Source organism: Zingiber officinale, chromosome 5A (genome assembly GCF_018446385.1).
Source record: "Zingiber officinale cultivar Zhangliang chromosome 5A, Zo_v1.1, whole genome shotgun sequence".
NCBI classification, from domain to species: Eukaryota; Viridiplantae; Streptophyta; class Magnoliopsida; order Zingiberales; family Zingiberaceae; genus Zingiber; species Zingiber officinale.
In genome coordinates, this window is record NC_055994.1 from 50,510,073 (window position 1) to 50,526,770 (window position 16,698).

General features: G+C 34.2%; 1 protein-coding gene across 1 annotated transcript in view; it reads left to right on the forward strand.

Moving 5' to 3' along the window:
* Nucleotides 1-1,070: 1,070 nt before the first annotated feature.
* LOC121982814 (MLO-like protein 9) overlaps nucleotides 1,071-16,698 on the forward strand; it is a 94,361-nt gene continuing 78,733 nt past the window's right edge. Inside the window, exons 1-9 of the mRNA XM_042535870.1 lie at nucleotides 1,071-1,289; nucleotides 13,384-13,441; nucleotides 13,799-13,951; nucleotides 14,051-14,145; nucleotides 14,324-14,440; nucleotides 14,560-14,620; nucleotides 14,806-14,894; nucleotides 15,026-15,100; nucleotides 15,175-15,263. Coding sequence (XP_042391804.1) covers nucleotides 1,158-1,289; nucleotides 13,384-13,441; nucleotides 13,799-13,951; nucleotides 14,051-14,145; nucleotides 14,324-14,440; nucleotides 14,560-14,620; nucleotides 14,806-14,894; nucleotides 15,026-15,100; nucleotides 15,175-15,263 — 869 coding nt within the window. The 5' untranslated portion in view covers nucleotides 1,071-1,157. The remainder of the gene's footprint in view (nucleotides 1,290-13,383; nucleotides 13,442-13,798; nucleotides 13,952-14,050; nucleotides 14,146-14,323; nucleotides 14,441-14,559; nucleotides 14,621-14,805; nucleotides 14,895-15,025; nucleotides 15,101-15,174; nucleotides 15,264-16,698) is intronic.

The window sequence follows — 16,698 nt, forward strand, 5'->3', positions numbered from 1 at the left end:
TTTTCACTCTTAGAGAATTGCATGCTTTCAATGTGTTCAAATTATATCCTGTCCAGTTTTTCAACATTCTTATTGTAACATTTTTTATTCCCTCTCGCTCCTTTTGTAGATTATGAAGTTCAGCTATGTGTTTCATGAATAATGAATCTAATTTATGATGTTTGTGACTTAAAATAGAAATCATGGGCTAATTGGATTTTTTTTATTTGTTGATGTTCCATAATATTTTCATCACAAAAGCTCTATTTTAAATATAATTTCTTAAAAAATCAATACTATCTCTCGTTTTTTTAATAGTATAATTCTTCCATGCCACTTAGAACTTCTCACAACCAATGATCTTTATATCTTTATAGTATAGTAGTGCACAAGGGTTCACTGTGACTAAATATTTTTGTGGCAGTTAATTTCAACATGTACAAATTTTTTAAACTGGATTAGTTTGATTTAAATTATCTTCAAAATAATATTTCTACTTAACATAGTAAATGAATTAATACCTTATCCAGACAATATGATTAATTATTACATTGTCATATATTTATATTATATTTATTTCATTACATGGTAGACGGTGGAAACGATATATTCATGCAACGAGGATTTGATTTAGAAGACATATTATATATCTGCAGTGTTCGAATCACTATTAATACTGAAGCACCGAACCATAATGAAGTCACAAAGATTTTGACATTACATTTATATTAGAAAATATTATATTATGTGAAAATAATTTAATGTTTTATAATCTTTATATGTCAGTAATTTTATAGTATAATGTTTAATTTATATTAGGCATAACATCGGTGTAGCTTGGGATGACTATTAATATTGGAGAAAGATGGTATCATTCATTTACAAGGGACATTTAATTCTACCATAATAACCCTTTGCATCTGAGAAATCAGACGCCCAACATTTTACACCCGTTGTGATGACCATCATATGGCCGAAGAAAACGAAGCGGATTTTGTGGCTCCCACTCCCACATATTCTATTCTTCACGGGCTTTCTCGCGAATACAATTGCTCGTTCTTTTGTTCTTCCGTGTCTTATTCCTCCTCGTTTCTCTCGTTCCTCCCCAACGTTTGACGGAAAGGAATAGTGTAGAAGAAATTTGATCAAATTTCTTGTCCATTTTTGTATTATCGGCGATGGCGGAAGGCCATGGAGCTGAGCATTTGAGAGAGCTCGACGAGACGCCGACCTGGGCGGTGGCCTCTGTGTGCGCCGTCATCATCTTAATCTCTATTTTATTGGAGAAGGGTCTCCACCATCTCGGAGAGGTAGCGTAATTTGTATCCTCGCTTTTGTTATTTTTTTCATAAAATTTAAATTTGTTATCCGTTTTTTTGCTTTCGATTTGTTATTTACTATTGTGGGAGCTTCCGGTATCTACTCTTTTTGCTATTGCATTTCTTTGTTTATGAAAAAATTAGAGGGAAAAAAATCATTTGGTAATTTAGTTGAAGGCGAATGAAAACCGACTTCCTGGAGGACAAAGTTGGAAGTCCTTATCCATCAATTCCATTCGCTTTCACATTTTGGCTTTTGGTTTTCTAAATTGGATTATTGAAATATCACTTTTTCCTTTACAACTGTTTTTGGCGTCTTTTTTTTGTTGGAACATAACTACCAACTCCATCTAGCTTGATCACGTTTTTGTTAATTTTCCAAAAAAAAAAAAACGAAAGAATAGTAAAGAAAATGCAAACTAGAGGAAGTGCCTGGAACTAAATGGATACCTCCATAATTGAGAATAGATGCGTAGCCATATCTCACAGCTAGACCACTTCGTATTGCTTAAGAATTTCTAGAAGGCAAGGTCATGGCTGCTTATGAAAAGAACAGAGCTCATGATGCTCTTGAGAGAGATTATTGACGTACAAAGAATTTGGGAGCACATCTAGCTAGTTGATTGAAACAAGATTTAAAATTTTGATTCATGCTGAAATTTTGACTTTTAATGGAAACAATACCTGATACGGTGCCATTGGAAAATTAGAAAGAGAAGGAGATTTAAAAGAAAAATAAAAAGACAACACATTTATATTCTTAACTCCCATATAAAATGATACAATTTTTTTTTATCTGTAATTAAGAAAATAGTAAACATTATTTCAATTAATTTTGACATGTATTGTAGCATGTCAAGGGGTTTTAGATATGGTTTAACATCTCATATAATGTTGGACAAAATGGTCGAAATATATAATTTTGAAAAATTACCAAAACTCAATACCACTTGATATTGAGGTTCAAAATCTCGAACCCTGCCATTGTTTCGGTCTTCGACCAAAAAGATATCATTCTAAAATCGTATCAACGCTTCTATGCATGATACCCATGATAGATTGAAAGTTGAAGGAGGAAGGAGATGAAGAAAAGAAAGGAGATATTGTCTTTGTTAAGTTGTATCGAGTTTTGGTAATTTATTGGAATGGGCGTTGCACCCAGCATTGTACAAGATTTAAAACCAAGCTCAAATTATGTATCATTCCTATGCTTCATCTTCTTCCTTCTTCAACTCCAATCATTATGCATTGAAATATTAGCACAATACCGAAACAATATTGTTTCTATTGAAGATTGACATGTTGGTACAACACGAAATTTTGAATCTTATCTTCAAGAGGCCACTATAACAATATTAAAAGAATACTTTCTACCTAGTTACCTTTGGGATGAGGCAATAGTGCCGCTTTCTATATCCAAAATAGGGTACTTGTCGATAAGCTTTTGGTAAAAACTAATTATGAATTATAGTTTGGAAAGACCCCTACAATTAAACAACTTAGGTGTTTGGTTGTAAGGGATATATTTTGGATACTAAGCACCATTTAGGAAATTTTTTTGGCAAAGGCAGATGAAGGAATATTAATTGGTTATTCCTTGACCATGGAGTCTACAACAAGAGGACCGGTAAAGTTGAGGAATCCTAAAATATTGTATTCCATGAAAATCCAAGCAATCCATTGATAAGAATATTGATGGAGCCTTGAACAAGGATATTGCCTTTGGACTTGAGAAATAGAGTTTAGAGGGGCAATGTTCAAGGGGGAGCTAGAGGGGATTTGGATGATAAAAGAAGGGAGACATAGAATGTGGAGGATACATCTCAACCACCTAGGTCGCTTTGAGTTAATTTTGACCATCCAATTAACTAAGTTGTTGGAGGTATATCATAAAAGGTGAGGACTAGATCCTATTTTAGGAAACCAATTGCCTTAGTATCTCAAGTTGAGCCTAAATCCATATATCATTTATTCTTGGAACTGGATTGGGTATTGGCTATGCAAGAAGAATTGACTCAATTTGAGTGAAATTAAGTTTGGACCCTAGTTCCTAAACTCAAAGAAAATTCAATTATTGATACTAGATGAGTCTTTAGAAATAAGTTACATGATAGAAGAACAGTAGTAAGAAATAAGGATAGAAATGTTGCACCCCTCGGGCCATGGTGCAACGACAAGCTGCTTAAGCAGTTTCCCAAGCAACCAAGGTTCGAATTCCAGCTATGGCGCATTGTAGGATATTTTCTCTAGTAGGATGAAAAATCTGGGATATTGGCTGTTGGACGAGAAGTCGCTTGCGCTTCTGGATTTGCATGGTGGCCAAGCCGTCCACCTGAAGGACTAGTTGGACCGAAGGCTCAGACACTTGGGTTATAAAAAAAAAAGGATCGAATTGTTGCTTTTGGGTTTACCCAAGTTGAAGGATTGGATTATAATGAGACTTACGCAGTCATAACTCATCTTAAAACTATTTGGATGCTTTTAGCATTTGTTGCTTACATAGGGTTCAAGTTATACTAAATGGATGTGAAGTCGATATTCCTTAATGGGTTTATTAAGGAAGAAGTTTGTGTAGGGTACCACCTGGATTTGAAAATGTTGATTTTTTAAATTATGTGTACAAGCTTGAGAAAGTTTTTATGGGCTAAAACAAGCATCCAGGGCTCGATATAAGTGATTATCATCTTTTCTCATTTCTTAGGACTTTAGACAAGGAAAAGTAGATCCCACTTTGTTCATAAGTCATATGAAAATGAGTTAATTATAGCCTAAGTGTATGTAGATTATATTATTTTTAATTTAACCAATAGTGATTTCCTTCATTAATTTATCATTCATATGGAAAGTGAGTTTTAGATAAGTCTAGTAAGAGAGTTGAATTTCTTCCTAGGACTTTAAATTAAACAACTAAGAAAGGAGTTTATGCCCATAAACAAAATATGAACTTATGAAGAAGTTTGACATGGAAGGTGCCGAGGAGTTGTCTACTATAATGGTTACGAATGTTAAGATGGATCATGATCCAGATGGTAAACTAGTGGATCTTAAGTATTAGGAGTGTTATAGGTAGTTTGTTGTACCTTAACACTAGTAAATCGGATATTTAGTTCAAGATTTAAAATGTCGACCTATGTTGAGGTTTTGGTCCTGGACCAAAATGATACGATTTAGATACCATATCTACTGTTCAGATATAGTTTCAATATTTTTTAAATATTAAATATATTAATTTAAAATAAAATATTTAATATAAATCTTTAAAAAATAAAAAAATAATCTTTTAAAAAGGGAAAAAAATGAAAATAAATAAATAAAATATATAATTAATTAGATAATTTTATTATAGTTTAATAAAATCTCTTTAAATTATCTTTTTCATAGCTAGGAGTTGATTAAGTTTTAATTAAAAAAACACCACAAACCCGTGACAACCACTCGACTGTGGCATGTGACCCCTTATTGGCAGCCATGGGGGTTGTGTGACTCCTTTGACGCGGCCTCAGGGGTCACACGACCCCTCTGCGGAGGACATGAAGCTTGCACGACCCCTCTGCAGTCGTTGTGGGGTCTCATGATTCCCTTGCTGCTGCCATGGGGGTCGCACAATCCCTCCGCTACTTCCGCGGGGGTCGCAAGACCCCTCCATGCGGTCGCAAGGTCGCGCGATGCCTACGACTGCCTTGGGGATTGGTTCTAGGTCGTGTCGGTGCTGTTCGACAAGAGGAACGAAATGTTTCATCCATTTCGACCAGCTCAACATGGTTTTTTAATCCATGATTTAGTTTGTAGTTAACATATGTAGTAGTTATCAATCATGTACCAAAGAGTTATATTTGATTGTTGTTAAAAGAATTTTAAGGTATATTTTTAGGTTTCATATCTAAGGATTAATGCATTCAAATTGGTAGATTACTTTGATTTCAATTTTGCAGGTTGAAAATTGAATAAGAAGAGTACAGGTGGAAGATGCTAATTTCTTGGATCTAAAGTTAGTTGAAATAGCTGAAAGCAACATCCATTATGGAAGTTGAGTATATGGCTCTGGGAGGATGTGTGGCACAATTGTTTTGATACTCACACTTGAAGATTTTAGACTTAGTTATACAAATATTCAAGTCGTGTGATAACGTGAGCACTATCAATTTAACTAAGAACCTAGTGTATCACTTAAGAACAAAATGCAATGAAGTGAAGCATCATTTCATTAGAGATTGTGTGGCAAGGGGAGACATAGTGCTTCATTATTTGGACTCTAAGTCTAGGTTTGCTGATATATTTATCAAAATTCTTTTGGAATTTAAGTTTAGCACTCTTAGAAGGGAGCTCGATCTTTGCTTTGTGGACTAAGTTGATCCTGCTAAACTTGCATGATCACATAGTCTAGGTTTATACTTTAAGCATATCACAAGAACCTAACAACAACAACAACAACAACCAAGCCTTTTCCCACTACGTGGGGTCGGCTGTATGAATCCTTTTACGCCATTGAGCTCTATCTCCTATTATATCATCATCTATATTTAAATAAATTTTATCTTGTTTTATTGTTGCTAACCAAGTCTTTTTTAGTCTTCCTCTTCCTCGTTTTATATGCATGTTTATCATAGTTTCACATCGTCTAACTGGAGCATTTATTGGTCGTCTAAGTACATGTCCGTACCATCTTAAACGTGTCTCTCTGAGTTTTTCCTCAATAGATGCAACTCCTACTTTCTCTCTAATGCTCTCATTTCTTATTTTGTCCATCCTCGTATGTCCACACATCCACCTTAACATCCTCATCTCTGCAACTCTCATCTTCTGCTCATGTGCTCGAGTCATAGCCCAACATTCAGCTCCATATAACATAGCAGGTCTAACTGCTGTTTTATAGAACTTACCTTTAAGTTTAAGAGGTACTTTACGGTCACATAAAACACTCGACGCTCCCCTCCATTTCACCCATCCTGCTTGTATTCTATGTAAGACATCTCTCTCAATCCCTCCATCATTTTGTAAAAATGATCCTAAATATTTAAATTTCTCGGTTCCAGGCAACTCGTCCTCTCCTATCTTAACAATTGTTTCATTACTTCTAATATTGCTAAACTTAAATTCCATATATTCCGTCTTTAATCTACTAAGCTTAAAACATTTCCTTTCTAGTGTTTCCCTCCAAGATTCTAGCTTAGCATTTACTCCTTCACGTGTCTCATCTACCAAAATAATATCATCTGCAAACAACATGCACCACGGTACTGTGTCTTGAATGTGTGCAGTGAGTTCGTCCATAATTAATGTAAAAAGATAGGGACTTAGAGCTGATCCTTGATGTAACCCTATCTTTATTGGAAATGCTTCAGTTACTCCGCCTGAAGTCTTTACTCTGGTCGTTACATCCTCATACATATCCTTAATTAGTTCAATATATGTTACGCTAACACCTCTCTTTTCTAAAATTCTCCATATAATTTCTCTTGGGACTCTATCATATACCTTTTCTAAGTCAATGAATACCATGTGTAGATCTTGTTTTTGCTCTCGATATTTTTCAATTAATTGTCTAAGAAGATGTATAGCTTCTATTGTCGACCTTCCAGGCATGAACCCAAATTGATTTTCTGTCACTATGGTCTCCTTCCTTAATCTTTTTTCTATTACTTTTTCCCAAAGTTTCATAGTATGACTCATTAGTTTAATACCCCTATAGTTTGCACAATTTTGTACGTCTCCCTTATTCTTATATAAGGGAACTAGAGTACTTATCCTCCATTGATCAGGCATTTTTTTCGTTTTCAATATCATGTTAAATAATTTTGTAAGCCATTCAATACCTTGTTTCCCTAAGCACTTCCATACCTCTATCGGAATATCATCTGGTCCAACAGCTTTTCCATTGTGTATCTCATTTAAAGCTTGTTTTACTTCTGAAGTTTGAATTCTACGATAAAAATTAAAATTTCGATGCTTATTTGACCTAATTAAATTACCTAAGTTAAGTTGGTCTCCTAAACCTTCATTAAAAAGTTGATGAAAATACCTCTTCCACCGCTCTTTTATTTCTTCATCGCTTACTAATACCCTATTACCTTCATCTTTAATACATTTTATTTGGCTAAGATCTCTTGTTTTTCTTTCTCTCGCTTTAGCTATTCTATAAATATCTTTTTCCCCTTCTTTTGTATCCAATTTTTGATATAACCGTTCAAAAGTTTCATTTTTTGCTTCACTCACTACTTTCTTAGCTTCTTTCTTGGCTATTGTATATTTTTTTAAATTTTCCTCGTTCTTACAAATATATAATTCCTTATAAGCTATTCGTTTTTCCCTCACTTTCTCTTGTACTTTCTCATTCCACCACCAAGATTCTTTACTTAGCGGTGCATGCCCCTTTGACTCACCGAGGACACTCTTAGCTACTATTTTCAACTTTGATACCATCTTATCCCATGTTGTATTAGAGTCATCGTATATTTCACCTAATGCTTGTACTTCTACCTTCTCTTTAAATATATGTTGCTTCCCATCCTTTAACTTCCACCACTTAATTCTAGGAATTGTATATATTTTCTTTCTATTGATACTATGTTTGAGGCGTATATCCAACACTACTACCCTATGTTGGGTAGTTAAGCTTTCTCCAGGGATGACTTTGCAATCTTTACAAATCTTTCTATCCTTCTTCCTAACCATAAGAAAGTCAATTTGCGATTTATTATTCCCACTTTTGAATGTGACTAAGTGTTCTTCTCTTTTCTTAAAAAATGTATTAGCTAATATAAGGTCATATGCTATCGCAAAATCTAATATAGTTTTCCTTCCTCATTTCTCGTTCCAAACCCATAACTCCCATGTACTCTCTCATATTCCTCATTTTTCACTCCGACATGGCCATTTAGATCACCTCCTATTAAAATCCTTTCATTTGGTGGAATATTTTGTAATATTTCATCTAAGTCCTCCCAAAACCTTAATTTGGTAGCTTCATCTAATCCTACTTGTGGTGCATATACGCTAATTATGTTCATAGTTTCTTTCGCCACTATTATCTTAAGAGTTATAATTCTATCCCCTTTTCTAACTACTCCTACAACTTCATCCTTTAACAAACTATCTACAATAATACCCACTCCATTTCTTGTTTTACTTTTTCTAGTGTACCATAACTTAAAACCCGAGTTCTCTATCATCTTTGCCTTCTCACCTGTCCATTTTGTCTCTTGTACACATAAAATATTAATTTTTCTCTTAATCATCATATCTACTACCTCCATTGATTTACCAGTGAGAGTTCCTATATTCCATGTTCCAAATCTTAGATTATTAGTTTTCCTATCATATTTGTTCTTATCTAACATATGGTGTGAGAACTCTTGCCTATTTAACACTACACCCAAGTTCTCATGGAGATGTAGCGGTCCTTGCTGAGACGTTACAGTCGGACCCTGTAACGCGAACTCTTGCATATTTATCACTACACCCGAGTTCTGGAGATGTAGCGGTCCTTGCCGAGACGTTACAGTCGGACCCTGCAACGCGTTCCTTCCGGGGAACAACCTAGCATTAGCACAATAGTTTAATGGATTCATTCATGAAATTTTGCCATAGTTTGACGCTGGCTGACAACCTAACGCAACCCTCCTCCTTTATCCGGGCTTGGGACCGGCCATGACTGGTCATCATGGGCGGAGTTCTCGTTAAGACACATAGATGTGAGTAAGATGTTAGGATGAGATTCTTGGCTCATAATGTCAGTTATGAAGCATTACTTTAAGGCAAGAAACTATAAAAAATATTAATCATTAAGTTGACCAACTATAAGGAAGACTTGTGCATAATTAATGTTCTTTAAGTTTGAAGATAATGGTTGGACAACCCTAACAAAGTTTTTAAAATATTGTTTGGAAAATTAAAATTTTTGGTTTAAAAGTTTATGTACAAAGTCTGTCTTTTATACTTTATATCAAGCTTCAAATCTATGGAATATTATCTATAAAAATGATTAGTTTTTAAGGAATATTTTATAAGATGTAAGGAATATATCCTATAAATGCATCACTGAAAGACCTTAGATAGTCGAATCATTTATTAAAATTCATCCTTAGTAGACTTGTTGATCAACATTAGTCGACCAATGAAGGTATCAGTTGATTGATAAACTTTGGTACCATTACAGAATGTTTTGGAGTCAACGAGATTAGTCACTGCTCAACACTTTGACCTCACAAAACCTTTTCTAGTTGACTCGAAAACATTACCTTAAACTCGTATTTTTCAAGTTGAAATGTAATAGTCACCTTGATGGTTCATAATTTTCTCAAATATACATATGGTCTAAATTGCGTATGCATTAGTCGACCATAACAAAATATTAATGCACCGATGAAAAGTCAAAATTGTCATTATCCTAATATTTATCATCGTAACTACCACATTTAATTATAATTTGACAATAGCAAATTTAGTCGACTGTTTATATACATTTAGTCGAATAAAAAATTCAAATTATCCCATTAACTAGCATTGGAACTATTCAACAATCATAATTACTCTCATCATTAAAACTTGTTCAATTGACTAAAGTGATATAAGCAGTAGACTGTTTATACTATTCACAAACATAGAATGTCTTATAATTGACTTGTGAAGTTAACTAAAGGAATTCAATAGTATAGAGAAGGTTCAATCAATCGCAATTGATCAATATTTAATTATCGGACAAAAGCACATTTAGTCGACTTGTGAAGTCAACTAAAAGTTAAAAAAATGTATAAAAGTGAACACAAAGAAGGAAAGAGATTATGTGGTTTGGTAGCCCCCCCCCCCCTTTTGCTACTCCATGGCCTATAAACTTTCATTAGGTCACTCTACGAAATCCACTAACTTTTTCCTATTCAAAACTCTTTCAAAGGGGGAGAAACCCCTTACAATCTTCAAGTGTATAAAAACAAAAGAAAAATAATACAAGTGTCAAGAGTATGTGAGCTTAAGTAGAGAAAATAACATAGTATAATTATTGTAGAAAAAATGTTCCTTTAAAGCTTAGAGATCCTATATTTATAGCCTTGGCCTAAACTCCCGAAAAGCCTTTAGAAACATCTAGTTTGCCTTGCATTGGTTGATTGCTCTCTGCATGCCACGTTGGATAACTGCTCCAACCATCACTTGGGCCGACTGAATGCTTTCATTAGTCGACTTCCTTCATCTTGAATGACTATTATAATGAGCTAACCGTTTCATTATAACAATTCAACCTTCAATTGACTTCTCCTTATCATGAGTCGATTGCTCCAATGAATTAACTATAGTTCTAGTCGACTCAAATTAATTATTAGTTGATTGTAGTTCCATCAAACATAATGTTCCCCAATCAACTAGTGTAGTCCACAGACTGTTGTCTACTGACACATTCTAGTTTCTAAATGCTTCACGTCATTTGTTGATTTAGTGAACATTCAACCGATAATTTTATTTCAGTCAACTAATATGGTGACTAAGTCAATTCTAAAGCTTTCGTTCATGTCTAATTTAGTCCTTTGTCTCCATGATTACATGGTCACTATGTTCATCATTGTATAAATAAAATCTGCTAAGTCATTGGAGAGAACCATTCTCTAGGACCTTAAATGGGATCTTTCTTTACTTTGCCAAGCCTTTTGTAGATACATTTTCGTTTGGCAAGTATCTGATCACCTTTAATTTGCTAGGAATTCTCCTTACTCACTGTTAATCTAATGAGATTTCTCCTTGGCTATCACCCTTGATCTTCTAGGATTTCTCTTGTGACTTGCACTTATATACACTTGTCACAAGCTAATTCAACTCATTCTAATTTAAGCCTTTGCCTAATATCAAAACCAATTGCACCAAAAACATCCCATTTGTTGAAATGTTTACCCAACCAGTGTTTGAATAGTAGTCAATTGGTATTGTTCCTAGTTGATTGATATCAATGGCTTAGAGTAGGTTTTCCCATCTTGAGTTAAATTCTGAATTGATTCTCTAGTCGATTCTATCAGTCGATTAATTCAATTAATATTCTAATTTTAGCCTCTTTAATATTGAAATTTCCTTGTATGCTTAGTATAAGTTGATCTCGACTTATTAGAACTTCATCATTGCCTAGTATTTAATTGACCTTAACCTAGTAGGGCTTCTCTTGCTTAGAAACTTATTCTCTTGTCTAGATACTCTTGTCTCCGGGACTTAACTTTCATAGAGTTCAGTCCTCTAGGACTTAAATCTTTCTTTGCATTTGGTCAATCTTGACATGCTTGGACTTTATTATTGCAAACATTCGGTCCTCTTTGATTTGCTTAACTTTTGCCACCTACCATACATCCAAAATTTCCCAACTTGCCTAGACTAGCTTTGCCTAACCAAACAAGACTGAAAAGAGGATCAACCTTTATGGCACTAATCAACCTAAGGGTCATTATCCATGGCTTTATTTGCTCTTTCCATCTAGAAATTCTCAATCCACTAAAATTTTCAAGTTTAAAAGGTAAGATAATATTATATAATTCCATGTTTGTTTGAGTATAATCTCACAGAAATAAGAATGTCATACTAAAAATTGGGAAAAGGAACTACTAGTGCTAATTTATCTTGCACAATATTTTCTAATCCATGCAACTATGTCTAAGTAGAAATATGGAAGCATAAACATAAGTAATCTTTTTTATATTCAAAACTGGTCTTTAAGGATCAAAACAATCTCATGATTCACTGTGTTTTGCTCAGAATAAATCCAAATGTTAGTTTAAGAAAGTAAACTTCAGAGACTACTTTTTAAGGATTGAAATGAATCCCTGATTAAATCACTTACTTGGAGATTCTCAAAGTCCTAGTCAATGGAATGGGTAGCAGTGAAATGCAGTGTATATGATAAAATGAACAAACAAATGGTGGTATATGCAAATTTGTAACAAGACAATGAAAATCTTTTCAGTAAGTATTAATGAAAAAATTGATAAAAAATCTTTTCTTTCACTCATAGTTAGTATATATATATATATATAGTTTATTTTTAGAATTCATTCAACTTGATGATTCTTTAGATACTAATGGAGAAAAAGAAAAAGAAAGAGTATGAAAGTTGGTGCAAACTGAAGGCCAGCCAATACTTGTATTCCTAGGGAAAAAATTCTATCCTTGCAAACTGTTTTTACTAATACCTCAAGAATACAACTGGTGATAAAAATATATCATTCCCCTATTAGGTAGATTTGCTAGAATGACGGTGCAGGGACTTGTCGTTAGTTTTTTCAAGTTGGAGCAGTGAAAAAGTAAACAATGAAAAAAAAGACTTGAAGGGAAGGACAGCTCTTTCAAATGCACTTTGTAGAGATTTTACAATGCTTTCTGGTAGAAATAGGCAATATTGCTACTTTTGTAGAGGCAAATTTTCCAAATTCAGACTCCATCGAAAAGCCACACTCCTTTTATGAGGCAAAAAACCCATTAACAATGAATTCCAAATTCAAATGAAATTCATATATAAATGCTTACAAAAATATAAATTACATCTGCACTTGTGCTCATGTACGAACCCAAATTTGGTTTGATACAACATGGATTGGCCTAACACAGCATGCACATGTGCGTCTTTAATTCAAAGCCCATGCATAGACTAAAAATTCATATTCCCTTGATAGCGCCCTGCATGTTTAGTGAAGATGGGTCCTTAAGTAGAAAGAGTAGGTAAAGTTTAAGATGCATAACTAATCCATTTGAATTTTCCTAGCATTTTTAAGATACTTCTCCTGATTTGTTTTGCATTTAAAAAAGTTTATCTATCTTTCTTTATGAGAAATATAAGGTCTTATGTATTTTGGTCTATGCCATTGTACTCAAATGGTGCTGGCTGTATACTTTTTCAAGTTTCGTTTGTGTTTTTTTGTGGATGAATTGTGAAATGATGGTTGTGGCCTTGTGGGAATGAAATTTATAAGAATAAGGGTTCTTTACCCACTGAATTAAGCTCACATTCATCCTATGGGTCCATTTCTGACTGCGTAAATTAAGTGACATAAGATTTTACCTTTTTTGCCTCAACTAATATAATGTTCATGTGAACATCACTTAATAATTTGTTGGTTAACAGTGGTTTACAGAAAGACACAAAAAGGCTATGTTTGAAGCTCTCGAGAAGATTAAGGGTGGTAAGAGCTTTTGCTTCACATTTACCAAGATTATATGAAAGTTCCTATCATCTATCTATCTATATATTGTATTGTGTATCTTTTGTTTTGGTATTGTTGGTTATATTAGAGAATTATTGAAAAGGATTCCTCCTATACTTTATATTCTCTTCTCCTTTTCTTCTCTTCCTCTATTCCTTATTATTTATTTTGCCTTGTGTAAAGGAGTAGAATCACATAAAAAACAACTCAAATTGTCAAAAAGGAAAAAAAATATTAAAAAGGTTATCTGATTTGAGAGATCCTCATTTTAGTTTGACTCGTGTTTTCCATAAAGTGCATACTTAAAGTTGCAGACTATGCTGGTGTCTTTTGCAGAGTTGATGGTTCTGGGATTCATATCCTTAATTCTCACATTTGGGCAGAATTATATCATTCAAATTTGCATACCTGAGAAAGCTGCGGACACTATGTTGCCATGTCACATGGTGGAAGAAGCAGAAGTTGAAGGGCATGGGAGTCGGGATGGGGGTGGGGGTGGGGGTGGGGGTGGGGGTGAGGATGGGGTTGGGGGTGAGGGCAAGGGTGGGCATGGGGTTGGTGGTGGCCATGGCAATGATGATGGGGGAGAAACTCATCACAGGAGGCTATTGTGGGATGCACTAACAACAATTTATTCAAATCGTAGACGTTTAATGGAGCCATTAGCATCACAATGTCTCAAGGTAAGCATTAATGTCTATGGATTTTTCGTAGCATCTGATTAGCACTCGACTTAATTGCATTGTATCCTAAATAAAGCTCTATGACATGTTATTCTTATTATTTTTAGTGATTTTCTAGCTTAGACTTTTAATAATTATATTTTTTTACCACAAGGAAATTTTTATCTTGTATACACAGGGAAAGGTGCCACTTATTTCCTTGCATGGTCTGCATCAGTTGCACATCTTCATATTTTTCCTTGCAATCTTTCACGTATTATATAGTGCCCTTACAATGACTTTGGGAAGAGAAAAGGTGAAGACGGTCTATTTGAACATTCACTGTTTTTATTTATTTTTCACTTATACCTTCAGTAGTTGCTAAAATCAGTTATCAAATATCAGTTTTCTGTGTGAAAATTCCCCTAAATGCAGATTGGAACCTGGAAAGAATGGGAAAAAGAGACCTTGTCTCCTGATTATCAATTCTCAAATGGTAGTAAATTCTCATATTATTTACTACTTCAGTTCATTGTAATACTTAGAGTGGGACCTTATAAACTTGATATTATTTAAAGGCTCATTGCATTCTGTTTACAAAGTAAAAACTATGGCATTTAGTTGATGATATATCAAGCAATTAGGTTGATTGTTTGATCAATGTGCACTCAATTGATTCAGATCCAGCAAGAATTAGGTTTTCACATGAGACGTCATTTGTGAGACAACACTCAAGTATTTGGAACAGAGTGCCATTCATATTCTACATTGTAAGATCTTGTGGCTGCTTTTTGTTTACTTTGTCGCACTAACATAATTGTTTGATGGCTCCTACTATGTACTGCATCCTAATGAAATTGGTTGTAACTATTGAACTTGTTCCAACTCACTACTTTTACAGGTTAGTTTCTTTCGTCAATTCTTTAGATCTGTGCGAAAGGCTGACTATCTAGCGATGCGTCATGGTTTTATCACAGTGAGTATCTCTTTAAGAGGCATCAAAGATTCAAAATCTGGGTAGTGTTTCTCATTAGACATCCTTCACTGCAGGTTCATCTAGCTCCTGGTAGTAAATTTGATTTCCAAAAGTACATAAAAAGGTCACTGGAGGATGACTTCAAGGTTATCGTGGGTATCAGGTAGAACACTGGTCATAATCTTCAATATAATCATCTGGTTCTTGCCCTCTTATTCAAATTAGATTAACATTTACTTTTATACTTTTACTACAGTGTATGTGGCATTTGAATGAGAATCAACCTATAATATAATTCAAGAGATATCAACAATAAATATCAATGAAATTCTTTTGTGCTGTGCTTTGGCAACATGATCCAACAACCCTCTTTGGTGGGCCAGTTGGGTATATTGACCCGCCAAAGCACATTTAAATAGAAAACTTCGATTTAGACTATTTTTTTCATAGGGTTTAGGGTGTCATTGCGAGTCTCTTCACTGTGGGAGTGTTTTACAGCATAGAGGCATCTTGAGGGTGCATGTAGAGATTGTAACCAACCATAAAGGTAAGTTTTTCTTGGAAAGAGTTTTGGAGTATACTTATGTTCACTTATTCTTTTTGTGAGCCTTTGCTATTCTATTATGGGACATGAAAGTCATACTATTAGCATCATGGCATTTTAGCGGCATGATATCTCGATTTATAGAGGATAGTTTAAAGCGGCAAATTCCAATATCTTTGGGGCTAATTCTATTGATGATTCTTTTTTATCAGTGTTGTGTTGTAGCGGTTTCCAACACTAAAAATTTTTATTGGAAGCATTTATTGTCCCAACAAATGATATTAGAGCTTATATTCTTAGATCTTTAAAGTAGAAGATTTAGGATCTTCAAGGGTAGAGCAATCAACATAGAAAACATAAATAGATAAATAGTGGAGGATGATGTAACCATGGTTTGAAATCTTATATTGTGCCAAGTGAACAGTCAACATATTGTTCCAATAAATTACTGAAACTCAACATTTGGACAATATCTTGTGTGTTGTTGACTATCATTTCATCTCAACACTCTACACTCGTTAGCATACTAAATTAAGATAATGTTATTTTTTTATTTTACATTTTATCTTCATATAAAATAATGTCAAAATCAAAATATTCCAAATAGTTAGCAAACATTAAACTATAGTTATTTATCTTTTTCTTGTTCATCTTTTTCCTCCTACCTCCAATTTACCATCGACACCATACATTGGAATGCTAGCATGATATTGAAATAGTATCGTTCCAGGCAAAGACCAAAAGATCACTCAAGATTTCGAACCTTGGAGAAGACCTTAAGAGCATTATCTTATGGTATCAGTAGTAGAGCAATTTCTTACTAGGTTGGAGTTTATCAGCCTAGACTTGGGCAATAAGTGTTAGTCAATTTGGAGGTGCAGGTAGGCCCCATTGGCTTAGCTACAACCTAGTTAATTGGAAAACCTAATTTAGGAATTTTGAAAAAAAGGATTATGTCATGGTGACTTTGGAGACCAATGGAATTTGCTAATTTTTGGTGTCATTGAGTTTCTTCATTGTGGGAGCATTCTATAACCTCGAGGACACCTTTGGG